The sequence below is a fragment of the Chionomys nivalis genome, chromosome 18 (assembly GCF_950005125.1).
Source record: "Chionomys nivalis chromosome 18, mChiNiv1.1, whole genome shotgun sequence".
NCBI classification, from domain to species: domain Eukaryota; kingdom Metazoa; phylum Chordata; class Mammalia; order Rodentia; family Cricetidae; genus Chionomys; species Chionomys nivalis.
In genome coordinates, this window is record NC_080103.1 from 6088798 (window position 1) to 6104984 (window position 16187).

The window sequence follows — 16187 nt, forward strand, 5'->3', positions numbered from 1 at the left end:
TTTTTTTTTTTTTTTTTTTTTTTTTTTTCCGAGACAGGGTTTCTCTGTGGTTTTGGAGCCTGTCCTGGAACTAGCTCTTGTAGACCAGGCTGGTCTCAAACTCACAGAGATCCGCCTGCCTCTGCCTCCTGAAGGGCTACAAAGATACAGTCATATCTTCACTTCTGCTTCTTATAGAAGATGAAGGTTTCAGAAGAGAAATCTAGATCATTTCTTACAGAAAGGGTTTCTGGGTACTTTTGCTGACTTACAGTCTCCGTGTTTCCTTAGGGGAAAGGCATTGAGGAACGGCAGCAGCTTATCAAGCAGCTGAGGGATGAACTACGATTGGAAGAGGCTCGTCTGGTGCTGTTAAAGAAACTGAGACAGAGTCAGCTACAGAAAGAGAATGTGGTTCAAAAGGTAGTATTTTGGGGTGAAGAGACTACTTGTTTTTCCAAAGTACTCAGGTTCAATTTCTAGCACCCACATTGCAGCTCACAACTTTCTATAGTTCAGTTCTAGGGGATTTGATACCCTCACATAGACATGCATGCAGGCAGAACACTAATGTACGTGCAGTAAAAATAAGTAAGTTGTGTTTTTAAGAAAAAGTTTTAAAGAAAAGTTTCTAGAAAGGAGGGAAAGTCTAATTTGAGGTAGATTCAACTTTGTGGGCCATTTTTTATGGTTCTGGAGGGTTCTGGAGGGTTCTGGAGGTTCTGGTTTGTAGTTGCTACAAGTAGAATATTGAGCTTTTGTTTTGTTTTGACCTTGGGCATTAATCAAGAAAGACCTTAAGTGGGCAAGGTGGTACACGTCTGTTATGCCAGCACTTGAAAAGTAGAGTTAAAATCAAAAGTTAAATTCATGCCAGGCATGATGGTGTACTCAGGAGGCAGAGGCAGGTGAACTCTGGGTTCAAGGCCAGTCTAATCTATAGAGTGAATCCCAGGAAGTCAGAGCCACACAGAGAAACACTGTCTTGAAGAAAAAGGGGAAAAAAAGGTTGAGGGAGCTGGAGAGATGGTTCAGCAATTAAGAGTACTTACTGTTCTTATATATGACCTGAACTCTGCTGGTTTCCAGCACCCACATGGCAGCTTAGAACCAGCTGTTACTGCAGTTTCAAGGAATTTGATGCCCTCCTCTGACCTTTTGGCCCTCTAGTGCTACCAGGTACACACATGGTACACAGACATAAATGAAGACAAAACAGTCATACACAAAAAAATAAAAAATGTTTTGTTTTGTTTTGGTTTGGTTTGGTTTTTTGAGACAGGGTTTCTCTGTGGCTTTGGAGCCTGTCCTGGAACTAGCTCTGTAGACCAGGCTGGTCTCGAACTCACAGAGATCCGCCTGCCTCTGCCTCCCGAGTGCTGGGATTAAAGGCGTGCGCCACCATCGCCCGGCTCTAAAAAATGTTGTTGTTTTTTTTTTTAAATATTTATTTATTTATTATGTATACAATATTCTGTCTGTGTGTATGCCTGCAGGCCAGAAGAGGGCACCAGACGTCGTTACAGATGGTTGTGAGCCACCATCTGGTTGCTGGGAATTGAACTCAGGACCTTTGGAAGAGCAGGCAATGCTCTTAACCTCTGAGCCATCTCTCCAGCCCCTAAAAATGTTTTTATATAGAGTAGTTGAGATGGCCATATGAGACCCTGTCTGAAGGTGGGGGGGGGGGGGCGCAAAGAGAACACCTGGCATAGTGACATGCCTTTAATCCTAGCAATTGGGAGCTAGTGGTGAGTAGATCTCTGAATTTGAGGCTAGCCTGGTATACATATTGAGGTCTAGGTCAACCTAGGCTGCATATAACAAGACTGAATCTCAAAACAACAAAAATTAAAAAGCCTTAACTTCATTTTTCTCATCATTCTTCCTTATCAATAAGTACTTCACATTAGTTCCTTATATGCATAAGGAAATTTTAGAGCCTAGAACTTTACTGAATTTTAAACTGGTTTCTGGGTTGGTTTGTTTTGTTGGGGGTGGTTGGGTTTGTTTTTTTGTTTGTTTGTTTTCTGGTCTCATTTTCTGTTTCCCCTCTCAGACTCCAGTTGTACAGAATGCAGCATCTATTGTTCAGCCATCTCCTGCACATGTGGGACAGCAAGGCTTATCTAAGCTTCCTTCCCGGCCTGGGGCTCAAGGGATTGAACCTCAGAATTTGAGAACATTACAGGTATGTGACCCATAGTGGGATATTACTATTGGACCAGTCTGTCTCTCTTGTCTTTTTGGGGGGGCTTTTCTGAAGATTTTTTTTTTTTTTGAGATTGATTGATTGATTGATTTTGTTTGCAGTGTTCTGTCTGCATGTGTGCCTGCAGGCCAGAAGAGGCCTCTGCCTCTTAAGTGCTGGGATTAAAGGTGTGCGTCACCACCACCCAGCAAATAAATAAATCTTTAAAAAAAATAATCGGTTCGAGACCAGCCTGGTCTACAAGAGCTAGTTCCAGGACAGGCTCCAAAACCACAGAGAAACCCTGTCTCGAAAAACCAAAAAAAAAAAAAAAAAAAAAAAATCTTCAGGCTGGAGAGATGGCTCAGAGGTTAAGAGCACTGATTGGTCTTCCAGAGGTCCTGAGTTCAATTCCCAGCACCCACATGGTGGCTCACAACCATCTGTAATGAGATCTGGTGCCCTCTTCTGCCCTGCAGGGATACGTGCAGACAGAATACTGAGAATATTGTACACATTATAAATAAATAAATCTTTAAAAAAAATTCATCCGCATGAAATGAAAATAAGTAAAATTTTATATGCATACATACACACACATATATATTAAACTAGAGTTATGGTAGATTTATCCTATTGATTGCTGTACAAAATTATCAGATGTGTGTTCCCATGATTCTACTAGCTATTCATTATAAGCAGTGTTTTCATTTTGCATTTTATGGGTATTATGCTGTCTGTGAGTTCTTTTCCTGTTCTTCCCTGTAGGGTCATAGTGTCATCCGTTCAGCAGCCAACACTACCCTTCCACACATGTTGATGTCTCAACGTGTTATTGCACCAAATCCAGCCCAGCTTCAGAGTCAACGGGGGCCACCGAAGCCTGGCATTGTACGCACCACAACACCTAACATGAATCCCGCCATCAGTTATCAACCAGTAAGAGCGAGCACTGGTATAGAAATAGAAAAAAAACCTTTATTTGCTTTTCTTATTCAAAGAGCCACAGGTTTTAAGTTTTGTCTGAATAGAGAACATTCTCCAAAATGGATACTTTAAGGGATTATATAGAAATGGTGTTAGAAAAAGTAATATGTTGTAAAGCAGAGGTAAATTAGCTAAAATGTGCCTTTAGAAAAAGAGATCTTAGCCGGGCGGTGGTGGCGCACGCCTTTAATCCCAGCGCTTGGGAAGCAGAGGCAGGCGGATCTCTGTGAGTTCGAGACCAGCCTGGTCTACAAGAGCTGGTTCCAGGACAGGCTCCAAAACCACAGAGAAACCCTGTCTCGAAAAACCAAAAAAGAAAAAGAAAAAAAAGAAAACAAGATCTTAAGCTGGGCAGTGTTGGCACACACTTTAACCCCAGCACTCTGAAAGCAGAAGTGGGCAGATCTCTGTGAGTTCGAGACCAGCCTGGTCTACAGAGTGAGTTCCAGGACAGGCTCCAGAGCTACAGAGAAACCCTGTCTCAGAAAGAAAAAGAGATCTTAATCTAGAGGTGAGAGTGGGATGGAAATGACATAATACAGTACTTGTGTGTGAGATGCTCAAAAATAAATATATGCATGAAAGAGGAGATGAAGGTATGTATGTGATAAAAGCATAGGTACCTGACAGAAAGCACACCCGATCTCTTTTTCAAACAACTTTAGCTTCTAAGTGCCATCATTCTATTTTCTTATGCGTCGAGTGTTTCCTATTTTGAAGAAACTAAATCGTCCAGATCAGGATTATATAGACAATCGAGAATTAGTCTTCTCATACTTACCAGCCCCCTGTCCCCTATTCTGTTTCAGCAGTCAAGTTCTTCTGTTCCCTGTCAGCGCACAACATCTTCTGCTATCTATATGAACCTCGCCTCCCATATCCAACCAGGGACTGTGAACCGAGTGTCCTCACCACTTCCTAGCCCCAGTGCCATGAGCGATGCTGCCAACTCACAGGCTGCAGCCAAACTGGCTCTTCGAAAACAGCTGGAAAAGACATTGCTGGAGATACCACCTCCAAAACCTCCTGCTCCCTTGCTTCACTTCCTGCCTAGTGCAGCCAATAGCGAGTTCATCTACATGGTAGGCTTGGAAGAAGTCGTCCAGAGTGTCATTGACAGCCAAGGTAACACTTCCTTCTAGTCAAGTCTCTAAGCAAGGGGTTGCTAAGCCTCTGGCAGAGAATTTAGTATTATAGGTAACTGTATTGTATAATAACTCCCCTTACAAGCTGGTGGTGGTGAATCCACATCTTTAATTCCAACACTTGAGAGACAGAGGCTAACCTGATTTACCGAGTGAGTTGTAGTACAGCCAGGGCAACACAGAGACACATTGTCCCACAAAACAGCAACAACAACAACAAAACTGCTCTTAATCCTGGCCTGATATAATCCCATCACTTTGTAGGGAGAGGCAGGAGAATCACTCCAAATCCAAGGCCAACCTGGTCTACACAAACAATAAAGTGACAGCCAGTTTGGGTTACAAACTGAGACCCTGTCTTGAAGTTCTTAAGTTTATTTAGTTCCTAAGCTGGGTCTAGTGGCACATGCTTTAAACCCCAGTAGTGAGACTGAAGTGGGAGAATACTGAGAGTTTGAGGCTAGCTTGAGCAACATAGCAAACAAAGAAAGTTGGAGGTACATATAGATAACTGTAGTATTCAGGAGACTGAGAGTGGAGGAGTTCAAGTTTGAGGCCGCACAGAGTTACATAATGAGACCTTGTCTCTAAGTAAATAAAATATGATCCATTATTACTGCCAGAGTCTCTCCCATCACTTATACGAGCTGTTGGGGTGCAGTATCTCAAAAAAGGAGGCTAAGGAAATGACTCAGTGACTCAGAGCACCGGCTGCTCCTTCTGGGGACCTGGGTTCAGTTCCCATCACCCATATAATGGGTCATCACCATTCCTAACTCAGATCTTTTGGCATGGCACCAAGCACACATGGTTAACAGACATACATGCAGGCAAAATCCCATACACATGAAGTAAGTCTTAAAAGCCAAAGTAGAGTCTAGAGATGTAATTCACTTGGTAAAATACTTGTTTATCCTGGAAGGTAGAGATAAGAGGTCCAGGAACATTCTCAGATACATAATCAATTTTTAGATCTCCCTGTAATACATAGAATCCTATCCCCCGTCCAAAATAGGGGAAGGGTAATGTATGTTTTGTTATTTGTTTTCTTCAATGTAGTGTTTCTTTTTAAAGAGAGTTTGTTCTGGCTCACATTTTGGGAGTATAATCAATCCATCATAGTAGGTAAATCAAAGACATCAGGAGCTTGAAGCAATTGGTCACATCACATCCATAGTCAGGAAACAGAATGATGAATACATCTTGTTTAGTTCCCTTTTGTTTTGTTTTGTTGAAACAGTGTCTCACTATATATAATCCTGGTTAGTCTGGAACTATGTGTAGATCAAACTGGCCTTGAACTCACATGGGATCTACCCTACCTTGACCTCTGGAGGCACATACCACTGTGCCTGCTCTTTAGATGAATAGAGTTTCTATGTTTTGTGACCTCGTGCTGAATTATTATATTCAGTCCCTGTCCTTTTAATGTTTATGCTGGAAAAACTGTATATACTAATATAAATAACCAAGCATCATCACATGAAAATTGCAACCTGGTATTGAACCAGACATTCATACCATGCAGTGTGATGCTAACAGGCATTAATAAGCTTAAATTTTCAAATAGTATCTGAAAGTCCCTAGGGGACTGACTAACATTAGCTGTAAACAGTTCAGGGTGCTTTAATTCAGCCAGGTAAGGTGGCTTATGCCTAGAATTACATTTGGAATACTGATGCAAAGAGTGTTGTCATGAGTTCTAGGGCCAGTCTGAGCTACAATGTAAAGCTTTGTCTCAAAAAGCCTGCACAAAGTAACTATTTAGACCCTGATAAATGGGTGTTGTAAATATGTATATATATAAAGGGAAAGTTCAGTATAAAGTGAAGAAACAAAGCAAAAAAAAAAGAAAAGAAAAGAAAAAGAAACAGAAAGCAACCAAGCAGTGGTGGTGCACACCTTTAATGGGAGGCAGAGGCAGGCAGATCTCTTGAGTTCAAAGCTAGCCTGGTCTACAGCGGAAATTCTAGAATGGCCAGGAATACAAAGACAAACCCTGTCTTGGGAAAAAAATAAAATAAAAACAAAGCATTGGGCCGGGCGGTGGTGGCGCACTCCTTTAATCCCAGCACTCGGGAGGCAGAGGCAGGCGGATCTCTGTGAGTTCGAGACCAGCCTGGTCTACAGAACTAGTTCCAGGATAGGCTCCAAAAAACCACAGAGAAACCCTGTCTCGAAAAACCAAAAAAACAAAACAAAACAACAACAAAAAAAACAAAGTATTGGTTAAGTGGAGCCCTTTGATTCTGAATTTATTATGAGGTTTTTGTAACAGTATTACACAATATAGCCAGGGTAGGGTTCAGCCTTATTCTGTAGCCCAGCCTTACCTCAAGCTTAAGAGCCTCCTTCCCTAGCCTCCCAACTGTTCTGATTATCAAGTCAAAATATTTATTAAATAGCATTTAGAAAAAAGTAAGGCTTGGTGTAGTAGTGCATGCTTTTAATCCCAGCACCAGGGAGGCAGAGGAAGGCAAGTCTTATGAGTTGAGGCTAGCCTGGTCTACATTCTGAGTTTCAGGACAGCCTGACCCACATAGTGAGCTGCTGTCTCAAAACAAGACAGTAAATAAGTTTAAGGTTCTTTGCTTAATTTTGATGAGTGTTTTTCCTGCATATATGTATGTTTACCACATGTTTGCCTGGTGCCCTCACTTCAGAAGAGTGCATCAGAGTCTCTGAACTGGAGTTACAGGTGGTTTTGAGCCACTGTATGGGTGCAGGGAGTGGAACTCCAGTCCTCTGTAAGGGCAACAAAGTGCTTTCAACTGTTGAACTCCAGTTCCTTGAATTGGTTTTGTTTGTTTGTTTTTGTATAGTTTCTTGTTGTTTTGTTGGTGTTGGTGTGGGGTGGGAGAACAGGGTGGAGGGTGCCAACGAACGCATTGGGAGCCACAGACAGCTTTGCCAGATCGTTTCTTTCCTTCCACCTTTACATGGGTTTCAAAGATGGACGTAGTTCCTTTGGGATTGCCCATGAAACACTTTCATGCTCTGAGCCCTCCCACTGACCCTGCTGTATAGTCTCTGAGATAACAGAACTGACTTGTAGGAAAGATACTTAAATGAAGAGAAACAGAAGAGTGGGAGATGTGACTCCATTAATTATTTTTCTTATTGGTATCCAGGCAAAAACTGTGCCTCACTTCTGAGGGTCGAACCCTTTGTATGTGCCCAGTGCCGTACAGATTTCACCCCTCACTGGAAACAAGAAAAGAATGGGAAGATCCTCTGTGAGCAGTGTATGACTTCAAACCAGAAAAAGGCTCTAAAAGCTGAACACACCAACCGGCTGAAAAATGCTTTTGTTAAAGCTCTACAGCAAGAACAGGTGAGAATTCCGGCTCCTACTCCACAGTCATCTCAATGGGTTTGGTTTTCCCAGAAGGTTGTTGCTTGTAGTTTGGGGGATTAACCATGTGGTTGCCATAGACCTCTGGGTCTGGAAACCTAGGTTTCTTTAAAAAATAAAGCAAAGTGTGGTCTCAGATGTATTTAATCCCAGCATTCGGGAGGCAGAAACAAGTGGATCTCTGTGAGTTCAAGGCCAAACTAATCTACAGTGCAAGTTCTGGGACAGCCAAGCTATACAAAGAAACCCTATGTGTGTGTGAGGTCAGAGAGGATCAAGAAACAGCAGTAACAACAACAACAAACCAACACCTTTTCTTCTCAAGTATGGTGACACATGCTTTTAGTCCCAGCACTCTGAAAGCTTGAAATTTGACTTTTCCATAGCTCTGAAGAAAGTCTCACCGTTAGCTCTGAATACCCTAGAACTTGCGTTCCTCCCATCTGCCTCTTGAGAGCTGGGATTACTAACATCTATCACAACATCCAGGCTCTCTATTCTCCACTTGATTTTCTTGTCAAAGAAATGGATTTTGCTGTGGGGAATTTGCTGCATACTTTCAAGTCCGCCATCTGTGGTTAAATGGCAAAGGAAAGGATAGGTAGATGATCAGGTGGTCCGGTGCAGACCAGTCAGTGGTGACAGAAGCGTGTGAGCATTCATAGTTAACAGTTATAGGATTAGTTTCTCTAAAGGGCAGGGTGAGTTATGATGCTCAGATCCTTGTATCTGTCCCATTTCCCACTCGGTTAACTATCAGAGTCCCTTAGGTAACGTCACGAGCCTTGTGGAAAATAGGAATCAAAACTAAGATTTCTACTTTAATGGAAGAGCACTTGCTTCCACATCTAAGGCTCTGGTTTCAATCTCCAGCACTGCATGGTAGTTACATGCAGATATGAATGTATAAATGAATCTCTTTAAAAAATTACAGAGATAAATAGGACCTCAATGATTCATTAGCTTTAATTATATTACCATCCATTGTCTTCCAGTTATCCTCATGAAAGCCAGTATTCTGGAGAGAAGGGAATGCTTTTAATCAATAAGACTTGTTGGCTTCTTATACCTGGAGATCTCAGTGTAGCCATCTCACCATCCTTTTTGCCTTTTCCAAATTATTGTAACTAACTGGCATCATTACAGAAATAAGACCCTTGGTTTTCTAGTTAGAAAATTAGGTGCTGTCTTGTTCAATCTCATCTAATAACTCCCAACAGGAAATTGAACAGCGATTACAGCAGCAGGCAGCACTCTCCCCTACTACAGCTCCCGCTGTATCCAGTGTCAGTAAACAGGAGACCATCATGAGACATCATACACTTCGGCAGGTGAGGAACTTCTCCCCAACCCTGCTTTCTCTTGGGGGCTGTACTTCTGCATGAAATGGTTCTGTTCTCTTTTACTCCTGTGCCTTTGTCTTCTACTTGAACTTCTGTAATGGTAAGGTTTCATCAATTGTCCCCTTGTTGCAGGCTCCACAGCCCCAGAGCAGCCTCCAGCGTGGTATTCCCACATCTGCCCGATCCATGCTTTCAAATTTTGCACAGGCACCCCAGTTGTCTGTGCCAGGTGGCCTCCTTGGTATGCCAGGTAAGATGGATTGATTTCAGAACTTACCTCAGAGTTGACTAGTCTGCTTTAAGGGTCATGTATAGCTCAGGTTGACTCTGAGCTTGCTGTGTAACCAAGGCTGCTACTTCTGTGAACTCCTCCATCACAAGTGCTGAAATTACAGGTGTGTACCACTAGCTTTAGTGCACAGTTCTTTCTGTGTACATAGGCGCATGTATAGAGGTTAGAAGTCAGTCCTGAGTGTCATTCCTCAGGCACTGTCTACTTGCTTTTTTTTTTTTTTTTTTTTTTTTTTGGTTTTTCGAGACAGGGTTTCTCTGTAGCTTTGGTGCCTGTCCTGGAACTAGCTCTTGTAGACCAGGCTGGCCTCGAACTCACAGAGATCCGCCTGCCTCTCGAGTGCTGGGATTAAAGGCGTGCGCCACCACCGCCTGGCTGTCTACTTGTTTTTTGAGATAGGGTCCTTTACTGGCCTCCAGCTGATAAAGTAGGTTGGCTGGCCAGAAACTCCAGAGATCTGGCTCCCATTGCTAGGATTATGAGCATGCAACACCAAAACCCAGCTTTTTTCTGTGGCTGCTGGGGAATCAAGTTCAGGTCCTCATACGTGCATGGCAAGCACTTTGCTGACCGAGCTTTCTGTCTAACATACAATTCTTTTCTTTCGTTAGTGTATATGAGTATTTTACCTGCGTGTATGTCTGTATACCACTTGCATACCTGGTACCCATTGAGACCATAGTAGGGTGTCTTGATCACCTAGACGTATAGTTAACAAACAGTTATGACCCATCATGTGGGTACTGGGAGTCAAACATTGGTCTTCTGAAAAAGCAACCAGTGCTCTTAAATTGCTGAGCCTTCTCTAGCCCCTATGCACAAATTTTTAGCAGCCCCTTTAGGCCCATTTTTCCTTTGCTTTCTATTTTCTCTTCAGGGCATTATAACTATGCTTATTATTCTGCACATGAATTTTTACTAAGTCTTACATATGCACTAGGACTCTGGTGAAAACAGCAGGGTCCCCACCATTATAAATTGAATTCTGATGTGCTTTTGTTGGGCATGTGAGTTTTTATTTCTGTTGGCTAAAACAGCAGGGTCTGCTGTCTAGTATGAATGATCTAGGATTCTTTTTCACACTCAGTGGTTCCCAAATCAGAGCAGATTGTGGGGTGTTTGTTTTTTTTTTTTTTTTTTTTCTCTTCCTTTCAATCATTTTTCTCTTACCGCTGTTTAACCTCGTTCTTCTATACTGTATTGTAAAGACTGTTCATTGTTCCTGGTTTTTTTTTTTTTTTGGTTTTTCGAGACAGGGTTTCTCTGTATAACAGTTTTGGCTGGCCTGGAACTCGCTTTGTAGCCCAGGCTGGCCTCGAACTCACAGAGATCCACCAGTTTTCATCCTAAGTGCTGGGACTACAGTGTGTGCCACCATTGCCCAGTTAGGGCTGACATGTCTGAAGGAGCTCTTTCTCTAAAGCTTGGGAGTAAGAGTGTAGCTGCTGCTGAAACGAAGCTAGCTCAGGCTAGACAAGTGCAGGCAATTGCATGTTCCCTCGCAATCTCCTCCTGTGCAGTGCCATTTCTTTTCTTAATACCTGTCCTCTTTTTTTGTCTCCCGAATCTAGGTGTCAACATTGCATATTTGAACACTGGCATCGGAGGACATAAAGCCCCCAGTTTGGCAGACCGGCAGCGTGAATACCTTTTAGACATGATCCCTCCCCGGTCTATATCTCAGTCCATCAGTGGACAGAAATAACGCCTGTTCCACTTGTACTGCCCGTCCTTGAATCCTTTACCCATTTCTCCTATTGCCCCCCAACTTCCGTCGCATGCAGTGCCTGTACTGGTGCCTACCATACACGGAAAGCAAAACCGAAAAAACAGAAGACAAAAATAGACATCAACAAGAAAACACACGTCCCGCCCTGCCACCTCCCCTTTATTTCACACTGCTGCGATCTATCCTCCTGCTGCTCTGTCTTCTCTCTTCGATTTCCTTTAACGGTGAGGTGGATCTTTACCTCTGATAGAGGTCTGAATGAGGTCCTGGGGAGAATCTAAGCCCTTTGATGTGTGTTTCTAAAGTTTGTTTATGCTATAATTATTATTATCATTTTTAATTATATTGTGTGTCTTCCCTTTGTTCTGTGGACGGTTAACACCCCCATCTTCTGTTTTCTTTCCTTCCCTACCTCCATTCTGCTAATGCTCCCTCTTAAAAAAAATACAAATGGATATACAGTTCAGTGATCACATGCAGAGTGCAATGGACCCTCAGCTGCCCAGTAGGACATAACTGAGAGTGTTAGGGACACTTAACCTGAGTTGTGGAATAGGTATCATCATCATGCAAGTAGGACTAGCATCCCAGCTGTGGTTGGTCAGGATATGGACAGTGTGAGAGGCTCTTTAAGAATAAGGAAAAGAGCTTGGAGGGAGAAGCTTAAAACAAAAAACTACCTGTAGGGAGATTGGGGGAAGAGATGTGACATAAATTTAATGGTGTCCCAAAGAGGGCTGCGACCAGGCCCTGGCCTTTCGTTGCTGGGGGAATAAGATGATCCTTCTGACCCCAGTGAGGATACAGAAGTCTGTTCCAGGCCAACCATCCCAAGATTGTTCATTTTATTTTCTTTGTAAAAATTGTCTCCCATCACATCTTCATACCCTCTTAACAAATGTTAATCTTCCTTCTAACTATAGTCCCAGAGGAGTGGCTGCTTCCAGCTGCAGGTGGCTGGCTGTCCTAGAAGTTGGAATAGGTGTAAGTGAATCACGTGACAAAAGGAGAGGTTTCTCCTTCCAGCAGTCAAGATCCTTGCATTTTTCTATCCCTTTGCCCTCTTGAATGCTGAGAGATATGGCTGTAGCCCCTAATCAGGTTGGTGTCCTGTTCTGCCTTTGCTGTGCTGACTATAGATCCAACTCCTCAGAGCCAAGCAACTTTTGTCAAACTTTGGACCTCAGCTATACAAGTATTGTCTTCCCCAAGCTCCTTTCCCCAAAATTTTAATAATTTTGCTGTTTTTTTTTTTTTTTCTTAGGCGCTACTAATGTAGAGAATGAATTGAATTGTGCAATGTTGCTGTTCTGGGGTTAGGGAGGTTAGCATCCTGTTTGCCCACACTGTGGCAAGGAGGTGGGGACCAAGCTGTTGTGAGGTAAGGGAAGCCTGAAAATGAAGGGTTTCTGTTCTCCTCAGAGTGTGTGTGCACCTGCCTCTACAGCGCTAGATGCCGCCAGAGTGTACTGGGGACGCTCTGAGCAGGTGTATGAGGAGTTGTGTGGTATTTTGCCCTTGATAGCCACCTGAGGAAATTCCCTCATTTTTATTTTTAAAAACTAAATAATTTTTTTAAAGTAAGAAGGCACTTTTAAAATTTTTAACACACAAACTGCACACCTTTCCCATAAAATTTGGGGGTAGGGTGGAAAAGGAAGCTGAAACCAAGCTCAGTTCCCCTACCCTGGTCTTTTCACAGTACTCCAGTGCCACTGTGGGTGATTATACTGGCCCTACGGGCCTTCCTGGCTTTCCTTTCCTTCAGATTCATTGAGCACTTAATAAAGGAGCGGAGACACAGCTGTGTCTGGGCTCCCCAGTGGGGAAGTGACCTGGAAGCTAGATGCTAGTAACAAGTAGTTTGAGCAGGTCATTTCAAGTATTTTTCTGGGGAATGTGGTGCCCCTGACTGTAAGTGGTGGGGAGGGAGGGGGGGCTAATGGAGCTGGGTCTGGGATTATTTTAAAATTATATACATATATATATATATAAAGATATATTCTTACATCTTTTCTTTGCCCTCTGTGCTTTGAAAGCACTGGATAAATTGACCTTGTTTTTCTCTTCCACAAAATGGGAAGTTTTTTTTCCTCCACTTTTTAAATGTTTTTTCTTACCAGTCATAACTTGCCTTGTGGCATGTCTGTCTAACCTCTCCCTACCCCGTGATGAAGTGCCATTTCTGTTAAGTCTCCCTGACCCCCAACTCAGAGGTGCTCATAGGTACAAGGTGCCCAAGTTTGTCAGTTGAGATTAAAAGGAACAGAGAATGTGCAATACTGTCCAGCTGGGGCCTGTCCCTGCCCTGAGCTAGGCTCTCCCTGGGAGCCAGGCCACTTTGAGTAGGGTTTGGAAGTAAGATTATAGAAATGGGGAATGGTGGGGAAGGAAAGCCCATATGATACAGTGCCTGTTTAGGTGCTGAGGCCATAGGGGAGAGGGGAGAGTCTTCCCTGTTTTCATCCCTTCAGGGTCAGTTACATAGAAGCTGCTTATTGACTAGTATAGCTCTGCGACCCTTTGCTCAGTTGCTGAGGTTTGATTTCTCCTCTTTTTCCCCATCTTCGTGTCCTTCCCAGGAACTAGTGAGAGGGGTGAGATCTTTCTTAATCATGGTAAAGTGTTAGCCTCCATCTCCTCCCTTAATCCTGCCCCTGTCCCCTTTCTTAAGCCTCTACATTTTACAGCGCTGATTGCCTTGTGTCCTTCCGATCCTTTTTTTTAACTCTCACCTTCAGGCCGCGGGCCTTTAGATACTAACCTTCATGCCCAAAGGATAAGAGGAAAGGCCCTGAGTTCAGCTGTCCTTTACCACTGGGCTTTGGCTCCCAGGTGTCAGTAGAGTGAGGATCCAACCAGTACACTCTGGCTTCCTCTAGACCCTGAAGCACTAAAAGCAGTCACTCAGCACGGTGTCTTACTCTGTAGAAACCTGGAAAGGGTGGATTAGTGGCAAGGCTGGGGTAAAATTAGGAGACAGAGGTCCTTATTTGTCAGTTTATTTTGTCACTGACCGTAGCATCTGAACTCCCTCCATCGCTGAATAAGTATTTTTCCTGCATTTTGGGATATATGTATGGTAGACATTTCTTTTTAAAGACACCAAGATAAATGTTTTCCTGCCTTGGTTACCTTTCCTCACCCCTTTAAAAGGAATTAGCTATAGAACTGCTTTGTAAAGATGCTTCTTGATATTTTACTTTTGTTCCTTTCCCTAAGCCATTCCCATTCCTCCCTTTTTTCTAGAAGGCATAACCCTTCTCTCCACAGCCCCGTCCCCAACTCATCCTAGGTTCCCTTCCTTTTCATCAAGATCTTCATTAGCTTATGATATTTGCTGCCGAGATGTTATAACAAGGACTCATTCGTGTATATAAGCTATTTCTTGATCCATTTAAAAGGAATTGTACATTGTGTAGAAAAAAAAACTGAAAAAGAGAAAAAAAAAAGCCCTAGCCATGGATATTGTGAAACTGTGTTATGTCATTTTGTAATGTGCCCGTTTGTGTATGATCCGTGCAAAAGGGTTTCTGGGGAAGGGGAGGGTGTAGGGAGACAGGGCTGTGGAGGGTGGGGAGAGGAGTGGGCCGGGCCCAGCACACTGAGACTGGCAGCTGCTCCAACCCCATCCCTCCTTAAAGATGCCACCTCCCCCACCACCCACCCCTAATTTGTGCCTTGCCCTCCCCACCCTGGAGTAATCCCTCCAGGTCACCAGCACTGCCTTGGCAGAGCCCACTCCCTACCCTAACCTGCCCACTCTTCCTACCCCCAGCATTAGGTTGATACTGTGGGGAAGTGCTGGAGGTTGGGAGGTAGCCGAGGAATGGGGCAGTTCCTGGGGGCATCGAAACCAAGTATTATTATGAATTGTGATTGTATTTGCACTGTTTCCCCCTCTGATTGCATCAGCATATATACAATATACCTATATAACAAACTCCAGTGTCAAAGCTTTCTTATGCAAGGGATTTCCCCCAACCTTCAGAAAAAGAACCTCACGGACCTCTGAAAGGGTGGATTGTCAAGAGATAGTAGTAAGGAAGGGTTTTAGGCATCCTAAGGAAGTTACCTACACCATTCCAGGCTGTGTGCATTGAGGTGAGGCTTGCTCCTGTGAATTACAGGGCTCCAGGACCAGGATTGTAGAAAATAAGAATCCAAGACACACGAAGGCACGGTGTGGATGCCTGGAACCTACAGATTTGCTGTGTGGCCTTCAGCCTGTGATGTGAGGGAGGAAACCACTGGCCTCCACACTAGGATCCCCCAGTTCTTTTCCCACCTGCCCAAAACCAAAAAGCGCCTGAGGTGAGGGAAGCACTGGACTGCAAGACAAGGGAGGAACTGAAAGGGACTTGTTGGTCTGCTGTTGGCAATGTCTTTGGAAAGTTGCCAGTGCCAGTCCCTGCTTCGGTATTGATGTAGGGAGAGGTGGCAGTGTGTGTAGGCTACTAAACCAGTGACATCTTGGTCCTCGTGTTCTAGCCATGTCACGACAGGGACCAGGCTCCAAGCCTCACCTTGTACTCAGAATCCTTAAGAATGGTTAACCAGTGAATGCCCACCAGGTTGGTAGCCAAGTTGCTGTCTTTGTGAGCTATAGGTGTGGAATTTACCTTATCTTGGTGACAAGGAGAGCTCAGATGTGGCCCACATCTTTCCTTCCCTCAGATCTCGTCTGAGCCCCCACAGGCAACTGTTGACAGTCCCTCTCCTTCAGAGGCCCAGTTTATTCCCTCATTTCCTGGGCTGAGTGTTTCTACTCTCTTAAGTTATTGACTCTGACGCCTGGAGAGAGCATAGGTTAATGGGTGAGGCCTTGGTGAAGGTGGAGGATAGATTGGGGTGGGTGGCGGGGAGCAGGGAGGTGGGGTGGGCAATGGCCTTCCCTGAATAGGGGTGGGTGGGAGGGGAACAAGACCCTTTTGCACAACTCTCTTTAAGTTTCCTTTTTTTCTTTCTTTTTTTAAAATAACTCATTCTAATTTTCTGCATTGTGTTTGGGAAATAAAATGGAAAAACTAAGACCAATAGGAACTGGTTTTCAAAAGGTAAATACACTCCCATCTGTTTCAGAGACTGCTGAGAATTTCAGCAGTGAAGATTCAAATAATAAGCTAATTTTTGGAGAAAGGATAAAAAGAAAAAACTTTGTAATAT

General features: G+C 43.6%; 1 protein-coding gene across 4 annotated transcripts in view; it reads left to right on the forward strand.

Moving 5' to 3' along the window:
- Gatad2b (GATA zinc finger domain containing 2B) overlaps positions 1-15860 on the forward strand; it is a 72914-nt gene extending 57054 nt beyond the window's left edge. The window contains exons 4-11 of one of the 4 annotated variants that reach the window (XM_057793464.1): positions 271-402; positions 2039-2170; positions 2939-3109; positions 3967-4282; positions 7434-7636; positions 8878-8988; positions 9133-9250; positions 10864-15860. In XM_057793464.1, the coding sequence (XP_057649447.1) occupies positions 271-402; positions 2039-2170; positions 2939-3109; positions 3967-4282; positions 7434-7636; positions 8878-8988; positions 9133-9250; positions 10864-10997 (1317 nt within the window). In that variant the 3' untranslated portion in view covers positions 10998-15860. The remainder of the gene's footprint in view (positions 1-270; positions 403-2038; positions 2171-2938; positions 3110-3966; positions 4283-7433; positions 7637-8877; positions 8989-9132; positions 9251-10863) is intronic. The other 3 variants (XM_057793465.1, XM_057793466.1, XM_057793467.1) reach the window with 3 other exon arrangements.
- Positions 15861-16187: the final 327 nt, after the last annotated feature.